An 18,891-nucleotide genomic window follows, 5' to 3' on the forward strand; every position below is an offset into this window, starting at 1 on the left:
ATTACAATACTGTAACATTGTGACATACGACATTGGAGGTTTGTTACATTACAATACTGTAACATTGTGACATACGACATTGGAGGTTTGTTACATTACAATACTGTAACATTGTGACATACGACATTGGAGGTTTGTTACATTATAATACTGATAACATTGTGACATACGACATTGGAGGTTTGTTACATTATAATACTGATAACATTGTGACATACGACATTGGAGGTTTGTTACATTATAATACTGATAACATTGTGACATACGACATTGGAGGTTTGTTACATTACAATACTGTAACATTGTGACATACGACATTGGAGGTTTGTTACATTACAATACTGTAACATTGTGACGTACGACATTGGAGGTTTGTTACATTACAATACTGTAACATTGTGACATACGACATTGGAGGTTTGTTGGTAATGCTTGTGAGGAAACAGGATATACAAATTAGTTACTTTAAATTATTCAGGGTTATGTGATATTACCAACAAATGATTACTCAAGAAATAATTAACGATGATTCGTGTATTGTTGCAGGATATACAACGAGGACGAGGATATTTTGCAATTAAATTAATAACGAAGGCCACACGGTTTTAAACCAATCAAAACTGGCGTTGCATAACAGAGTGGTGGGATACACTATAGAATATTGACGTTATTCTTTATCTACAGCGTCAGAACATTTCTCACGAATTCAATCCATTACTCGTATGTCTTTGTTTTGTATTTCAGATTTTACATCTTTAATCGCGGGAGTGAGATGATTTTCACTAAACTGGTGATTTTAAATGTGACCAGTGACGACGAAGGAGTTTACACGTGTATAGCCACGAACGACAAGGGCTGGTCAAGCCGCAAGGTGGCGCTAAATAGTAAGTCACCTTATATAACATCAAAAAAAATGGCATCGCTACGTCTGTAAGGTAGGGGAAGGTGGTATGTTACTATCTAGAAATGGTCAATTTACAAAAGCGAAATTGAAATCATCACCTTACAGCTTAGTTGTATGTAAAGGTCGAGGTACTGGTGCTGAAGAGTCTGTACAGTGGCCATTACGTCCTACAGGGTAAAGGAACGTGAATGACAGAGCAAGGGTTCGTAATCAGCGATGTAGTAGGACCGACACCAACATGATCACGATGTGTATATTACCGTGATAACACACGATCTGATATCACGATGTGTATATTACCGTGATAACACACGATCTGATATCACGATGTGTATATTACTGTGATAACACACGATCTGATATCACGATGTGTATATTACCGTGATAACACACGATCTGATATCACGATGTGTATATTACCGTGATAACACACGATCTGATATCACGATGTGTATATTACCGTGATAACACACGATCTGATATCACGATGTGTATATTACCGTGATAACACACGATCTGATATCACGATGTGTATATTACTGTGATAACCGGAACACTCGATCGTGTATCGCGATGACCTTCACATGATTGCCCTTATTTAATCGGCTGATGCTGTTGTCCTGGTTTGATCGGTGTCGAGTCAAACGGTTCTGTTCTAAGCTAATTACCCTCGTCTCTCTGTTACAGCTATCATCACGAACTACAGCGATGCCGCGAAGGACGAAGCTCTGTATCAGGAGATGGTGAAGATCGTAGAACCGAGCCACTATAAGTCCAATGTTGTGGTGATGGGTACCCTGAGGGTCACGTGCCTCGTCACAGGATTCCCTTACCAACCTAAGGTATTATATATAGGAACCACGGAACCAAATGATTTCCCATAGACGGTAATGTTAACGTTTACCACTATGCTGCCTAAGTGGAGTTTTCAACACTGGTCCAGTAGCCATAATTTTGAAGAATGTCATCTCGGAAACCTCTAAATAGAATGATTACAAATTCTACCAATTTTAACTTTTTTTATATGGGGGCCACCATTTTGTTTTGAATTCAGCACCAAAAATTCATCTAAATTTACAACAAAATACACACTAAATTAACTCCCCCTGACAAAAACAGGCTAGGAAAAAAATAACTTTTGCAGCATAGCCGTATAATATTCTTTTGGTCCCGGATATGACGCGACAAGTGGCGTTATTGGTCAAGATGAAGTATATGTGATTGGTCAATGTAGCGGTAAATGCAAAATGCAGATATGCAGTTAAAGACGAAACAAAATTAAGATTGAATGCAAACTGAATAAGTGGATGTATCTATTCAAATGACATATTAATGAAATTATATTCCTGATTCAAATGCAGTCTTACTATCACCAAAAATGATTCAAACTGACATAATTTTGTTATCCGGGCTAAAACGCATTTATCAATTAGTTCCTTAATGTATTTCACCAGCAGTTTTACATTATAAACACCAGCATTAAAAATATGCCGTTTATCTTTTTTAAAGATATTTCCTGTTTTCTATATATTTTACATCTACATGTATTGCCCAGCCACACATAAAACTTTGGAAACTTCTCTCACCTAAATATCCAATCAGTAGGCCACGATGCATTCACCTTCCTCTTAAATCTTCTGCCCAAACGGGGAAAACCCACAATCTATTTTTGATTTGGTTCTGTGGTCCCTACAGGATTAGTGTACTTACCAACCTAAGGTATTATAGAGATACTCTGACAAAGCTGATAGGATTTGAGGATTGGTGACATGTGACAGGTGATATGATTTGAGGATTGGTGACTCGTGACAGGTGATAGGATTTGAGGATTGGTGACATGTGACAGGTGATAGGATTTGAGGATTGGTGACATGTGACAGGTGATAGGATTTGAGGATTGGTGACTCGTGACAGGTGATAGGTTTTGAGGATTGGTGACTTGTGACGGGTGATAGGATTTGAGGATTGGTGACTTGTGACAGGTGATATGATTTGAGGATTGGTGACTTGTGACAGGTGATATTATTTGAGGATTGGTGACTCGTGACAGGTGATATGATTTGAGGATTGGTGACTCGTGACAGGTAATAGGTGATAGAATTTTAGGATTGGTGACAGGTGACAGGTGATATGATTTGAGGATTGGTGACTCGTGACAGGTGATAGGATTTGAGGATTGGTGACATGTGACAGGTGATATGATTTGAGGATTGGTGACTCGTGACAGGTGATATGATTTGAGGATTGGTGACTCGTGACAGGTGATATGATTTGAGGATTGGTGACAGGTGACAGGTGATATGATTTGAGGATTGGTGACTCGTGACAGGTGATATGATTTGAGGATTGGTGACTTGTGACAGGTGATATTATTTGAGGATTGGTGACTCGTGACAGGTGATATGATCTGAGGATTTGTGACTCGTGACAGGTGATAGGATTTGAGGATTGGTGACATGTGACAGGTGATATGATTTGAGGATTGGTGACTCGTGACAGGTGATATGATTTGAGGATTGGTGACTCGTGACAGGTGGTCTGATTTGAGGATTGGTGACATGTGACAGGTGATATGATTTGAGGATTGGTGACTTGTGACAGGTGATATGATTTGAGGATTGGTGACATGTGACAGGTGATATGATTTGAGGATTGGTGACTCGTGACAGGTGATATGATTTGAGGATTGGTGACTCGTGACAGGTGATATGATTTGAGGATTGGTGACTCGTGACAGGTGATAGGATTTGAGGATTGGTGACTTGTGACTTGTGACAGGTGATAGGATTTGAGGATTGGTGACTCGTGACAGGTGATCTGATTTGAGGATTGGTGACATGTGACAGGTGATCTGATTTGAGGATTGGTGACTCGTGACAGGTGATATTATTTGAGGATTGGTGACTCGTGACAGATGATAGGATTTGAGGATTGGTGACTTGTGACAGGTGATATGATTTGAGGATTGGTGACTTGTGACAGGTGATATGATTTGAGGATTGGTGACTCGTGACAGGTGATATGATTTGAGGATTGGTGACTCGTGACAGGTGGTCTGATTTGAGGATTGGTGACATGTGACAGGTGATATGATTTGAGGATTGGTGACTTGTGACAGGTGATATGATTTGAGGATTGGTGACATGTGACAGGTGATATGATTTGAGGATTGGTGACTCGTGACAGGTGATATGATTTGAGGATTGGTGACTCGTGACAGGTGATATGATTTGAGGATTGGTGACTCGTGACAGGTGATATTATTTGAGGATTGGTGACTCGTGACAGGTGATATGATTTGAGGATTGGTGACTCGTGACAGGTAATAGGTGATAGAATTTTAGGATTGGTGACAGGTGACAGGTGATATGATTTGAGGATTGGTGACTCGTGACAGGTGATAGGATTTGAGGATTGGTGACATGTGACAGGTGATATGATTTGAGGATTGGTGACTCGTGACAGGTGATATGATTTGAGGATTGGTGACTCGTGACAGGTGATATGATTTGAGGATTGGTGACAGGTGACAGGTGATATGATTTGAGGATTGGTGACTCGTGACAGGTGATATGATTTGAGGATTGGTGACTTGTGACAGGTGATATTATTTGAGGATTGGTGACTCGTGACAGGTGATATGATCTGAGGATTTGTGACTCGTGACAGGTGATAGGATTTGAGGATTGGTGACATGTGACAGGTGATATGATTTGAGGATTGGTGACTCGTGACAGGTGATATGATTTGAGGATTGGTGACTCGTGACAGGTGGTCTGATTTGAGGATTGGTGACATGTGACAGGTGATATGATTTGAGGATTGGTGACTTGTGACAGGTGATATGATTTGAGGATTGGTGACATGTGACAGGTGATATGATTTGAGGATTGGTGACTCGTGACAGGTGATATGATTTGAGGATTGGTGACTCGTGACAGGTGATATGATTTGAGGATTGGTGACTCGTGACAGGTGATAGGATTTGAGGATTGGTGACTTGTGACTTGTGACAGGTGATAGGATTTGAGGATTGGTGACTCGTGACAGGTGATCTGATTTGAGGATTGGTGACATGTGACAGGTGATCTGATTTGAGGATTGGTGACTCGTGACAGGTGATATTATTTGAGGATTGGTGACTCGTGACAGATGATAGGATTTGAGGATTGGTGACTTGTGACAGGTGATATGATTTGAGGATTGGTGACTTGTGACAGGTGATATGATTTGAGGATTGGTGACTCGTGACAGGTGATATGATTTGAGGATTGGTGACTCGTGACAGGTGGTCTGATTTGAGGATTGGTGACATGTGACAGGTGATATGATTTGAGGATTGGTGACTTGTGACAGGTGATATGATTTGAGGATTGGTGACATGTGACAGGTGATATGATTTGAGGATTGGTGACTCGTGACAGGTGATATGATTTGAGGATTGGTGACTCGTGACAGGTGATATGATTTGAGGATTGGTGACTCGTGACAGGTGATAGGATTTGAGGATTGGTGACTTGTGACTTGTGACAGGTGATAGGATTTGAGGATTGGTGACTCGTGACAGGTGATCTGATTTGAGGGTCGGTGACATGTGACAGGTGATCTGATTTGAGGATTGGTGACTCGTGACAGGTGATATTATTTGAGGATTGGTGACTCGTGACAGATGATAGGATTTGAGGATTGGTGACTCGTGACAGGTGATATGATTTGAGGATTGGTGACTTGTGACAGGTGATATGATTTGAGGATTGGTGACTTGTGACAGGTGACAGGTGATCTGATTTGTGGATTGGTGACTTGTGACAGGTGATATGATTTGAGGATTGGTGACTCGTGACAGGTGATATGATGTGCCTTCTGGGTTATATCCTGAAGAACTCGTAAACTATTTTGTAACCAATATCAAAATCATGAAAACAAAAACAAAATGAAAGCCTGTCGATTTTGCAGATGTACTGGGAAATTGTAAGTTTCGGAACAGGACCGATGTTGCAGCTAATGGATTCCGAAGAGAGGCATTATGATGACGTCACGATCACAACCTACGTCATGGAGAACGCTACCGGGTTTTATTATAATCTCATGTACTACCCTGTAATGTATAACAACACCGGAAGTTACACGTGTCTGGTTCCTCATCACGCAGGCGTCGACAAGGACACCATCAACATTACTGTATCAGGTACGGAACGTAGGCGATGTTAACGCGCGTCATCTTTGATAGGGATGTTGCAGCAATGCTCTTTTGGACATAATTACTTATCTCAGGATTATTGTACTGTTAATTAAACTATATGATCGATTTAATATGTCTATTGTAGGCGCTCCGATGGTCGTGGCGTCCCAGTTGTCGACATATGGACTTCTCGGCCATCACAAGGTTGTTCTCAGCTGCTCAATTTGTGCTAACCCCGCCCCAACTCTGGTGTTGTGGTATTTTAATGACCTGTTGATATCGGCGTCATCAAGGTATGTTTAACCAGAGTGTATGATATAGATTACCTACTAACATTGTGTGTGTCTATTGTACAACACTTTCCCGCGAAAACGGCTGTTCTCTTTCCGACGTCACTCCCAGGTCAAAAACATAAAAATGTGTTGTTTTTTATCGCTGGGTACTTTTACAGATAAAGTAAAAATAGGAGAAATGAAATTTATTTTTCAACACTCATGAGGTAATAACAATATTGGCTTTCTGGATATATTTACCATGAATCGCTAAATGTTAAGTTCATGTGTTGTGTATTCTGACGTCGTTTTCGGCCATGTGTACTACGTTTATTTGTTGTGTACTATGACGTCGTGGTTTTTGGTCGTGTGTACTACGTTCATGTGTACTATGACGTCGTAGTTTCTGGTCATGTGTACTACGTGCATGTGTTGTATAATATGACGTCGTAGTTTTTGGCCGTGTGTACTACGTTCATGTGTATTATGACGTCGTAGTTTCTGGTCGTGTGTACTACGTTCATGTGTTGTATAATATGACGTCGTAGTTTCTGGTCGTGTGTACTACGTGCATGTGTTGTATAATATGACGTCGTAGTTTTTGGCCGTGTGTACTACGTTCTTGTGTATTATGACGTCGTAGTTTCTGGTCGTGTGTACTACGTTCATGTGTTGTATAATATGACGTCGTAGTTTCTGGTCGTGTGTACTACGTTCATGTGTACTATGACGTCGTAGTTTCTGGTCGTGTGTACTACGTTCATGTGTTGTATAATATGACGTCGTAGTTTTTGGCCGTGTGTACTACGTTCATATTTTGGATACTATGACGTCGTGGTTTCTGATCAGAATGTAATTAGTTCGTCATTATATAAATGTAAGCAGGGCGATATTTTATTGATTTCGAGCAGAGAGGATGTAAAAGATATATTTGATTTAATCGACTTTTATTGTTTCAGGATAAATCAAAGCCTCACCAAAGTGAATTCTGTAGAGCTGAACGCCACACTAACAATCAACACAATCACTGAAAATGACTTTGGTACATATACCTGTAAGGCCTACAACAGTATCGCCCATGGAATGGCAGTACAGGTCATACAAGGTCAGTATAGGTCATACAAGGTCAGTATAGGTCATACAAGGTCAGTATAGGTCATACAAGGTCAGTATAGGTCATACAAGGACAGTATAGGTCATACTCAGTATAGGTCATACAAGGTCAGTATAGGTCATACAAGGTCAGTATAGGTCATACAAGGTCAGTATAGATCATACAAGGTCAGTATAGGTCATACAAGGTCAGTATAGGTCATACAAGGACAGTATAGGTCATACTTAGTATAGGTCATACAAGGTCAGTATAGGTCATACAAGGTCAGTATAGGTCATACAAGGTCAGTATAGGTCATACTCTGTATAGGTCATACAAGGTCAGTATAGGTCATACAAGGTCAGTATAGGTCATACAAGGTCAGTATAGATCATACAAGGTCAGTATAGGTCATACAAGGTCAGGATATGTCACACATGGTCAGTATAGGTCATACTCAGTATAGGTCATACTCAGTATAGGTCATACTCAGTATAGGTCATACTCAGGATATGTCATACAAGGTCAGTGTATATCACACAAGGTCAGTGTATGTCATACAAGGTCATTACAAGACATACAAGGTTAGTATAAGTCATACAAGGTTAGTATAAGTCATACAAGGTCAGTGTATGTCATACAAGGTCAGTGTATGTCATACAAGGTCAGTGTATGTCATACAAGGTCAGTGTATGTCATACAAGGTTAGTATAAGACATACAAGGTCAGTGTATGTCATACAAGGTCAGTGTATGTCATACAAGGTCATTACAAGACATACAAGGTTAGTATAAGTCATACAAGGTCAGTGTATGTCATACAAGGTCAGTGTATGTCATACAAGGTCATTACAAGACATACAAGGTCATTACAAGACATACAAGGTTAGTATAAGTCATACAAGGTCATGCAAGGTCAGTATAGGTCATACAAGGTCAGTATAGGTCATACAAGGTCAGTATAGGTCATACAAGGTCAGTATAGGTCATACAAGGTCATTACAAGACATACAAGGTTAGTATAAGTCATACAAGGTCATTACAAGACATACAAGGTTAGTATAAGTCATACAAGGTTAGTATAAGTCATACAAGGTCATTACAAGACATACAAGGTCAGTGTATATCACACATGGTCAGTGTAGGTCATACAAGGAGAGTATACGTCATACAAGGTTAGTATAAGTCATACAAGGTCAGTGTATGTCATACAAGGTCATTACAAGACATACAAGGTCATTACAAGACATACAAGGTCATTACAAGACATACAAGGTTAGTATAAGTCATACAAGGTCAGTGTATGTCATACAAGGTCATTACAAGACATACAAGGTCATTACAAGACATACAAGGTCAGTGTATGTCATACAAGGTCATTACAAGACATACAAGGTTAGTATAAGTCATACAAGATCAGAATAGATAGTTTAAAGATAAACCTAAACATCAAACTCGTTGTTGTAACATACAATTTACCATTGGTACATACGTAATATATTGAATTATTTACAGATGTTGACGAATGCAGTTTTGATCACGATTGTGACCACGGCTGTGAGAACGGACTAGGTACATACACGTGTACGTGTGACAACGGGTACAAACTACAGGCTGACAGTAAAACGTGTCAAGGTAAGACAGGAAACGTCACCAGACACATTAAATATGATCATGCGCAGTGGAGCACTACAGAGCGATACATGCTATTTACTTACGGGTACAGTTACTTTTGAAAATTTTCATCACCATTGTTTCTTAAAAAGTTACGGTCATATGTACATGTATAGTTAACCATTGATGTTTATGGAATTATACAGATTATAAGTTTTGCACTTGTGTCCGATCCAATTTGTATATTTGAAAATGAAATATGCTAATATCAAAACAAATTTATATCCTGTCTGTTCTGACGAAATATATTACTCTATGTTTCCTTGTATATTTCGACTTTTTCCTCGTTTATCTCGAATCTCCACTCGTTAATATCGAACCTTCTCTTGTTTGATTGATACTTTCCTTGTTAATCTCGATCTCTTCTTATACATTGTATATCTATCGTTATTTATCTCGACACTTTCCTTGTTTATCTCGACACTTTCCTTATTTATCTCGACACTTTCCATGTTTATCTCGACACTTTCCTTATTTATCTCGACACTTTCCTTGTTTATCTCGACACTTTCCATGTTTATCTCGACACTTTCCTTGTTTATCTCGACACTTTTCTTGTTTATCTCGACACTTTCCCTGTTTATCTCGACACTTTCCTTGTTTATCTCGACACTTTCCATGTTGATCTCGACACTTTCCTTATTTATCTCGACACTTTCCTTATTTATCTGGACACTTTCCTGGTTGATCTCGACACTTCCCATGTTTATCTGGACACTTTCCTTATTCATCTCGACACTTTCCTTGTTTATCTCGACACTTTCCTTGTTTATCTCGACACTTTCCTTGTTATCTCGACACTTTCCTTGTTTATCTCGACACTTTCTCTGTTTATCTCGACACTTTCCCTGTTTATCTCGATACTTTCCTTATTTATCTCGACACTTTCCTTGTTTATCTCGACACTTTCCTTGTTTATCTCGACACTTTCCTGGTTGATCTCGACACTTCCCATGTTTAGGTGGACCTGTTGAATCAGATCGTTTCTAACTACCCTGTACGCTTTCTTGTTCCTGTCTGACCTGGGTCCTCGACCGACACCGGAAGACATTCCTGTTACGACACTTTTATGCATTTTTATTACGACTTTCTGTTTATTCGACATTTCTTGTTTATCTCGACCTTTCCTTGTTAATCTGCACTTTCCATGTTATCTCGACCTTTACCATGTTTTCTCGACACTGCCTTTTTATACACATCCCTTGTTTATCTCGACACTTTCCTTGTTTATCTCGACACTTTCCATGTTTATCTCGACACTTTCCTTGTTTATCTCGACACTTTCCTTATTTATCTCGACACTTTCCTTGTTTATCTCGACACTTTCCATGTTTATCTCGAAACTTTCCTTTTATCTCGACACTTTCCTTGTTTATCTCGACACTTTCCTTATTTATCTCGACAGATGTGAACGAGTGTCAGTTGACGGAGAAGGTGGCCTGTGAACAGCAGTGTACTAACTACAATGGTAGCTTTCTTTGTTCCTGTCATGATGGCTGGGTCCTCGACGACAACGGGAAAACATGTCAGTAACACTACACATGTTACGTTTTTATTTTAAATGTTATGATTTCTGTTAATGACTTAAGAGTTATTATTGTAATTGTCTTTGCATGCAAATGCAAAATTTTGTACAAAACAGGTGTTAACAATTGTTGTTTAGGTTTTTTAGGTGACGTCATCAGCTTAAAAGTTAATCTATTGGAAAAATTTTAATTAAGTAAGCACGTGACACGTATTAGAGAATCGTGGAAACGAAAATAACACAGGGAGCCTTAATAATCCAATATACCTTATTCAATTAGAACATGGGTTTCCTTAAAACATAGGTCAATCTGTCAATCACGACAGCCGATGTTAAAGACCGATGTTTTAACAAGTGAATATAGCGTCAGAGAGTCCAGGTAATGGAGGTTGTGTTATAAACATCCTACTGTTGTCCACGGTGTCGATATCCTCCCATGAGTTAGGACTACGTAGGTAGTTGTAACAGACATCAGACTGACACTGGATTTAGAGTGATGAGGCTCACTTCAACAGAAGGTAGTAATTCTATGTGTGGTAGGAATTTGTGGACTTCCGGTATAATTATCATGACGTTGTCTATGACAATCAAGAGTTATATTTTTTCGGTACATATGGGTTGACTTTGTGGACTTCCGGTATATCTATCATGACGTTGTCTATGAAAACCAAATGTATTATTTTTTTTCGATACACGTGACAGGACTTTGTCCGATAGATTAAATTACACGATGTTTATTACGACAGGTACCAACACGAACGATAACTCCGGCGAGAGTCCAGACGACGAAGCCATTCAGGCAGAAGAGATCTACTCCATCGTTGGAGCTACATCCGGGGCCCTACTCATCATCATACTCCTGATATTATGTATCGTTTGGTGTCGACGGAAGAAAGACGAGGTGAGGCCAACACAACCTTAGTGTACATACTAACACGTCATCAAACAGGGACTACACAATCTTAGTGTTTATATAACATAGAGAAATGGTCTAACGGAAGTCGTGATATTATAGACGTGGCCTGGTTGTGATATTATAGACGTGGCCTGGTTGTGATAAAGACGTGGCCTGGTTGTGATATTATAGACGTGGCCTGGTTGTGATATTATAGACGTGGCCTGGTTGTTATATTATAGACGTGGCCTGGTTGTGATATTATAGACGTGACCTGGTTGTGATATTATAGACGTGGCCAGGTTGTGATATAGACTTGGCCTGGTTCTGATATTATAGACGTGACCTGGTTGTGATACTATAGACGGGGCCAGGTTGTGATATAGACTTGGCCTGGTTGTGATATTATAGACGTGGCCAGGTTGTGATATTATAGACGTGGCCTGGTTGTGATATTATAGACGTGGCCTGGTTGTGATAAAGACGTGGCCTGGTTGTGATATAGACGTGGCCTGGTTGTGATATAGACGTGACCTGGTTGTGATATAGACGTGGCCTGGTTGTGATATTATAGACGTGGCCTGGTTGTGATATTATAGACGTGGTCTGGTTGTGATATTATAGACGTGGCCTGGTTGTGATATTATAGACGTGGTCAGGTTGTGATATTATAGACGTGGCCTGGTTGTGATATAGACGTGGCCTGGTCGTGATATAGACGTGGCCAGGTTGTGATATTATAGACGTGACCAGGTTGTGATATTATAGACGTGACCTGGTTGTGATATTATAGACGTGGCCTGGTTGTGATATTATAGACGTGGCCTGGTTGTGATATTATAGACGTGGCCTGGTTGTGATATTATAGACGTGGCCAGGTTGTGATATAGACGTGGCCTGGTCGTGATATAGACGTGGCCAGGTTGTGATATTATAGACGTGACCAGGTTGTGATATTATAGACGTGGCCTGGTTGTGATATTATAGACGTGACCAGGTTGTGATATAGACGTGGCCTGGTTGTGATATAGACGTGGCCTGGTTGTGATACTATAGACGGGGCCAGGTTGTGATATAGACTTGGCCTGGTTGTGATAGTATAGACATGGCCAGGTTGTGATATTATAGACGTGGCCAGGTTATGATATTATAGACGTGGCCTGGTTGTGATATTATAGACGTGGCCTGGTTGTGATATTATAGACGTGGCCTAGTTGTGATATTATAGACGTGGCCTGGTTGTGATATTATAGACGTGGCCTGGTGTGATATTATAGACGTGACCAGGTTGTGATATTATAGACGTGGCCTGGTTGTGATATTATAGACGTGGCCTGGTTGTGATATTATAGACGTGACCTGGTTGTGATATTATAGACGCGGCCTGGTTGTGATATTATAGACGTGGCCTGATTGTGATATTATAGACGTGGCCTGGTTGTGATATTATAGACGTGGCCTGGTTGTGATATTATAGACGTGGCCTGGTTGTGATATAGACGTGGCCTGGTTGTGATATAGACGTGGCCTGGTTGTGATATAGACGTGGCCTGGTTAGGATATTATAGACGTGGCCTGGTTGTGATATTATAGACGTGGCCTGGTTGTGATATAGACGTGTCCTGGTTGTGATATAGACGTGGCCTGGTTGTGATATTATATAGACGTGGCCTGGTTGTGATATAGACGTGGCCTGGTTGTGATATTATAGACGTGGCCTGGTTGTGATATAGACGTGGCCTGGTTGTGATATTATAGACGTGGCCTGTACTGATTCTGTTTTATCCCCAGGAGGAGATGCCGATGAAAGCCGTGTATTCTGTCAACACTGGGTATAGTGGATCAAGCTCCGAAATGAATATGGTAAGTTGTTACTTAACACTTGGTTAAATAGAAGGTTTCAATGCAAATCTTTATATTTTGTTCATTTCCCGCCTTCGTTTTATCCAGTTTTAGTTAGAATGACGGCTTTGTAATTAGGTCCGTGTTTTACTAACTTTGTAATTAGGTCCGTGTTTTACTAACTTTGTAATTAGGTCCGTGTTTTACTAACTTTGTAATTAGGTCCGTGTTTTACTAACTTTGTAATTAGGTCCGTGTTTTACTAACTTTGTAATTAGGTCCGTGTTTTACTAACTTTGTAATTAGGTCCGTGTTTTACTAACTTTGTAATTAGGTCCGTGTTTTACTAACTTTGTAATTAGGTCCGTGTTTTACTAACTGCGTTGTTTTTCTTACCTCCGTGTGATAATATTTCATACTTAAACTGAAAGTGAAGAACGTTTTACTACCGACCATGGTTAAACAATGGTAATTCTCTTATTGTCATTACACATTACAGACAAAGTACCACTCCACAAACACTAAGGACACAAAGATATCCCCAGCCGATGAATTCCCGCGCCAGCGGCTTCAGCTCGGTATCGATCTGGGTCAAGGTCGCTTCGGAAAAGTCATGATGGCACGAGCTTTGAATGTTTCCGGTTTCGGCAAGTGGGAAATGGTCGCTGTGAAAACGTGTAGAGGTAAGTTATTGTTATTTCGTTATAATTGTGAAATGTTCAATTATCATGTTTTATTGATTACAGTAAGGTTAGGGTATGGGCGTCTAGATGAATATTAACGCTAGAAAAAAACAACTCATAAATAATCATTTGAACATAAACAGTAGATAGACATCTCTATAACGGCGCGAGACATACGTATTCAGATACTTACTAGTTTTTATTTTATCATTATTTTTAAATCAGACTATTACTTTATTTTCAAATATTGCCAGCATCAAAAGAGTGTAACTAATAATATGTAGATAAGATTGTATAATATATATATATAATATGTTTTATGATACATATGTATATTACATGTTTCTTACCAAAAACAGACAGTGCGTCAGACCTTGAGAAAGAGGATCTGTACCAGGAGTTAGAAATCATGAGGAGTATCGACAAACATCCAAACATCGTCAGCTACCTGGGGTGTTGTACAAAACAAGGTAAGATTAACTTCTACATCCACAAACATCCAAACATCGTCAGCTACCTGGGGTGTTGTACAAAACAAGGTGAGATCAACTTATACATTATCATATTGAAATCTATTGGCCAGGGGATATAACTCAAAGGCTTTCTCAAAGGATATAACTCACAGGGGATATAACTCAAAGGCTTTCTCAAAGGATATAACTCACAGGGGATATAACTCAAAGGGTTATAGTGACCCTACCTACAGTGTTATAGTGGTCCTACCAACAGTGTTATAGTGGCCCTACCTACAGGGTTATAGTGGCCCTACCTACAGGGTTATAGTGGCCCTACCTACAGTGTTATAGTGGCCCTACCTACAGGGTTATAGTGGCCCTACCTACAGGGTTATAGTGACCCTACCTACAGTGTTATAGTGGTCCTACCTACAGGGTTATAGTGGCCCTACCTACAGGGTTATAGTGGCCCTACCTACAGGGTTATAGTGGCCCTACCTACAGGGTTATAGTGACCCTACCTACAGTGTTATAGTGGTCCTACCTACAGGGTTATAGTGGCCCTACCTACAGGGTTATAGTGGCCCTACCTACAGGGTTATAGTGACCCTACCTACAGTGTTATAGTGGTCCTACCAACAGTGTTATAGTGGCCCTACCTACAGGGTTATAGTGGCCCTACCTACAGGGTTATAGTGGCCCTACCTACAGGGTTATAGTGGCCATACCTACAGGGTTATAGTGACCCTACCTACAGTGTTATAGTGGCCATACCTACAGGATTATAGTGGTCCTACCTACAGGGTTACAGTGGCCCTACCTACAGGGTTATAGTGACCCTACCTACAGTGTTATAGTGGTCCTACCTACAGGGTTATAGTGACCCTACCTACAGGGTTACAGTGGCCCTACCTACAGGGTTATAGTGGCCCTACCTACAGGGTTATAGTGGCCCTACCTACAGGGTTACAGTGGCCCTACCTACAGGGTTATAGTGGCCCTACCTACAGGGTTATAGTGGCCATACCTACAGGGTTATAGTGGCCCTACCTACAGGGTTACAGTGGCCCTACCTACAGGGTTACAGTGGCCCTACCTACAGGGTTATAGTGGCCCTACCTACAGGGTTACAGTGGCCCTACCTACAGGGTTATAGTGGCCCTACCTACAGGGTTACAGTGGTCCTACCTACAGGGTTATAGTGGCCATACCTACAGGGTTATAGTGGCCCTACCTACAGGGTTACAGTGGCCCTACCTACAGGGTTACAGTGGCCCTACCTACAGGGTTATAGTGGCCCTACCTACAGGGTTATAGTGGCCCTACCTACAGGGTTATAGTGGCCATACCTACAGGGTTACAGTGGCCCTACCTACAGGGTTATAGTGGCCCTACCTACAGGGTTATAGTGGCCATACCTACAGGGTTATAGTGGCCATACCTACAGGGTTATAGTGGCCATACCTACAGGGTTATAGTGGCCATACCTACAGGGTTATAGTGGCCCTACCTACAGGGTTATAGTGGCCATACCTACAGGGTTACAGTGGCCCTACCTACAGGGTTATAGTGGCCATACCTACAGGGTTATAGTGGCCCTACCTACAGTGTTATAGTGGCCCTACCTACAGTGTTATAGTGGCCCTACCTACATGGTTATAGTGACCCTACCTACAGTGTTATAGTGGTCCTACCTAAAGGAGGATATCATGCCAATGTGACTACGACATGGTCCTGAAAATAAATTGCAAATATGATAATGTGAGCCTTCAATATAGTTGATTCTAGCAGGCACTATCCTTACCATACATTGTATAACTCGTTAACATGTCAATATAGATTGTATATACCAATATATTGTATAACTCGTTAACATGTCAATATATATTATATATACCAATACATTGTATGACACGTTAACATGTCAATATATATTATATATATACCAATATATTGTATGACTCGTTAACATGTCAATATATATTGTATATACCAATATATTGTATAACTCGTTAACATGTCAATATATATTGTATATACCAATACATTGTATAACTCGTTAACATGTCAATATATATTATATATACCAATACATTGTATAACTCGTTAACATGTCAATATATATTATATATACCAATACATTGTATGACTCGTTAACATGTCAATATATATTATATATTTACCAATATATTGTATGACTCGTTAACATGTCAATATATATTATATATATACCAATATATTGTATAACTCGTTAACATGTCAATATATATCATATATATACCAATATATTGTATAACTCGCTAACATGTCAATATATATTATATATATACCAATACATTGTATAACTCGTTAACATGTCAATATATATTATATATATACCAATACATTGTATAACTCGTTAACATGTCAATATATATTATATATATACCAATACATTGGTATAACAAACTCGTTGAACATGTCCATATATTGATATATATACCAATACATTGTATAACTCGTTAACATGTCAATATATATTGTATATATACCAATACATTGTATGACTCGTTAACATGTCAATATATATTGTATATACCAATACATTGTATAACTCGTTAACATGTCAATATATATTATATATTTACCAATATATTGTATAACTCGTTAACATGTCAATATATATTATATATATACCAATACATTGTATAACTCGTTAACATGTCAATATATATTATATATACCAATACATTGTATGACACGTTAACATGTCAATATATATTATATATACCAATACATTGTATAACTCGTTAACATGTCAATATATATTAGATATATACCAATATATTGTATAACTCGTTAACATGTCAATATATATATACAAGCTATAAATGTACTCCCTTTGTATTATATGTATATTTGTATAGGTTTATTACCGTAATAATGCTATCTATATATAAACCATGACCTCATTCTCACACAGACCCGCTATCTATATATAAACCCACGACCTCATTCTCACACAGACCTGCTATATATATATAAACTCACGACCTCGTTCTCACACAGACCTGCTGTCTATATATAAACCCACGACCTCATTCTCACACAGACCTGCTATATATATATAAACTCACGACCTCGTTCTCACACAGACCTTCTATATATATATAAACCCACGACCTCATTCTCACACAGACCCGCTATCTATATATAAACCCACGACCTCGTTCTCACACAGACCTGCTGTCTATATATAAACCCACGACCTCGTTCTCACATAGACCTGCTGTCTATATATAAACCCACGACCTCGTTCTCACACAGACCTGCTGTCTATATATAAACCCACGACCTCGTTCTCACATAGACCTGCTATCTATATATAAACCCACGACCTCATTCTCACACAGACCCGCTATCTATATATAAACCCACGACCTCGTTCTCACACAGACCCGCTATCTATATATAAACCCACGACCTCGTTCTCACATAGACCCGCTATATATATATATATATATATATAAACCCATGACCTCATTCTCACACAGACCCGCTATCTATATATAAACCCACGACCTCGTTCTCACACAGACCTGCTATATATATATAAACTCACGACCTCGTTCTCACACAGACCTGCTATCTACATGTATATATAAACCCACGACCTCGTTCTCACGCAGACCTGCTGTCTATATATAAACCCACGACCTCGTTCTCACACAGACCTGCTATCTATATATAAACCCACGACCTCGTTCTCACACAGACCTGCTATCTATATATAAACCCACGATCTTGTTCTCTCACAGACCCGCTATATATACTGATGGAGTACGTCCCTGGTGGCAATCTTCAGTCCCAACTCCGGAAGTGCCGCCCAAGTCAGCTGGCGTCATCCGGTGAGGACATTAACACGCCCACAGTGAAGGAGCTGGAGACCCACGCCCTCCACGTGGCCAAGGGAATGGTGTACCTGTCTTCTATAGGGGTGAGTGTAACATAAAGGGTGTTTATCTTACCATCCATAAAGGGTGTTTATCTTACCATCCCTAAAGGGTGTTTATCTTACCATCCCTAAAGGGTGTTTATCTTACCATCCATAAAGGGTGTTTATCTTACCATCCATAAAGGGTGTTTATCTTACCATCCGTAAAGGGTGTTTATCTTACCATCCCTAAAGGGTGTGTATCTTACCATCCATAAAGGGTGTTTATCTTACCATCCCTAAAGGGTGTTTATCTTACCATCCCTAAAGGGTGTTGATCGCACTTTCCATAACCGATTCATCATTAAACATAATGGACTAAACATTCCTGTGCATCGCGCATGAATTTGAAAATATCACGTGACAACTGTGGACCAAACTGCTGATTTCCATA

The 18,891-nt window shown here is 39.7% G+C and overlaps 1 protein-coding gene across 2 annotated transcripts in view; it reads left to right on the plus strand.

Annotated features, from left to right (window-relative positions):
- Positions 1-18,891, plus strand: part of LOC117340339 (vascular endothelial growth factor receptor 1-like) — a 56,386-nt gene that overhangs the window by 25,195 nt on the left and 12,300 nt on the right. For both annotated transcript variants that reach the window (XR_004535440.1, XM_033902101.1), the window contains exons 5-16: positions 745-884; positions 1,592-1,746; positions 5,861-6,092; positions 6,232-6,379; positions 7,318-7,463; positions 8,966-9,085; positions 10,530-10,649; positions 11,396-11,550; positions 13,336-13,407; positions 13,886-14,069; positions 14,429-14,539; positions 18,322-18,500. Coding sequence is in view for 1 of the 2 variants with exons in the window: in XM_033902101.1 (XP_033757992.1) it covers positions 745-884; positions 1,592-1,746; positions 5,861-6,092; positions 6,232-6,379; positions 7,318-7,463; positions 8,966-9,085; positions 10,530-10,649; positions 11,396-11,550; positions 13,336-13,407; positions 13,886-14,069; positions 14,429-14,539; positions 18,322-18,500 (1,762 nt within the window). In the remaining variant the exon portion in view is untranslated. The remainder of the gene's footprint in view (positions 1-744; positions 885-1,591; positions 1,747-5,860; positions 6,093-6,231; positions 6,380-7,317; positions 7,464-8,965; positions 9,086-10,529; positions 10,650-11,395; positions 11,551-13,335; positions 13,408-13,885; positions 14,070-14,428; positions 14,540-18,321; positions 18,501-18,891) is intronic.

Source organism: Pecten maximus, chromosome 13 (genome assembly GCF_902652985.1).
Source record: "Pecten maximus chromosome 13, xPecMax1.1, whole genome shotgun sequence".
Classification (NCBI taxonomy): Eukaryota; Metazoa; Mollusca; class Bivalvia; order Pectinida; family Pectinidae; genus Pecten; species Pecten maximus.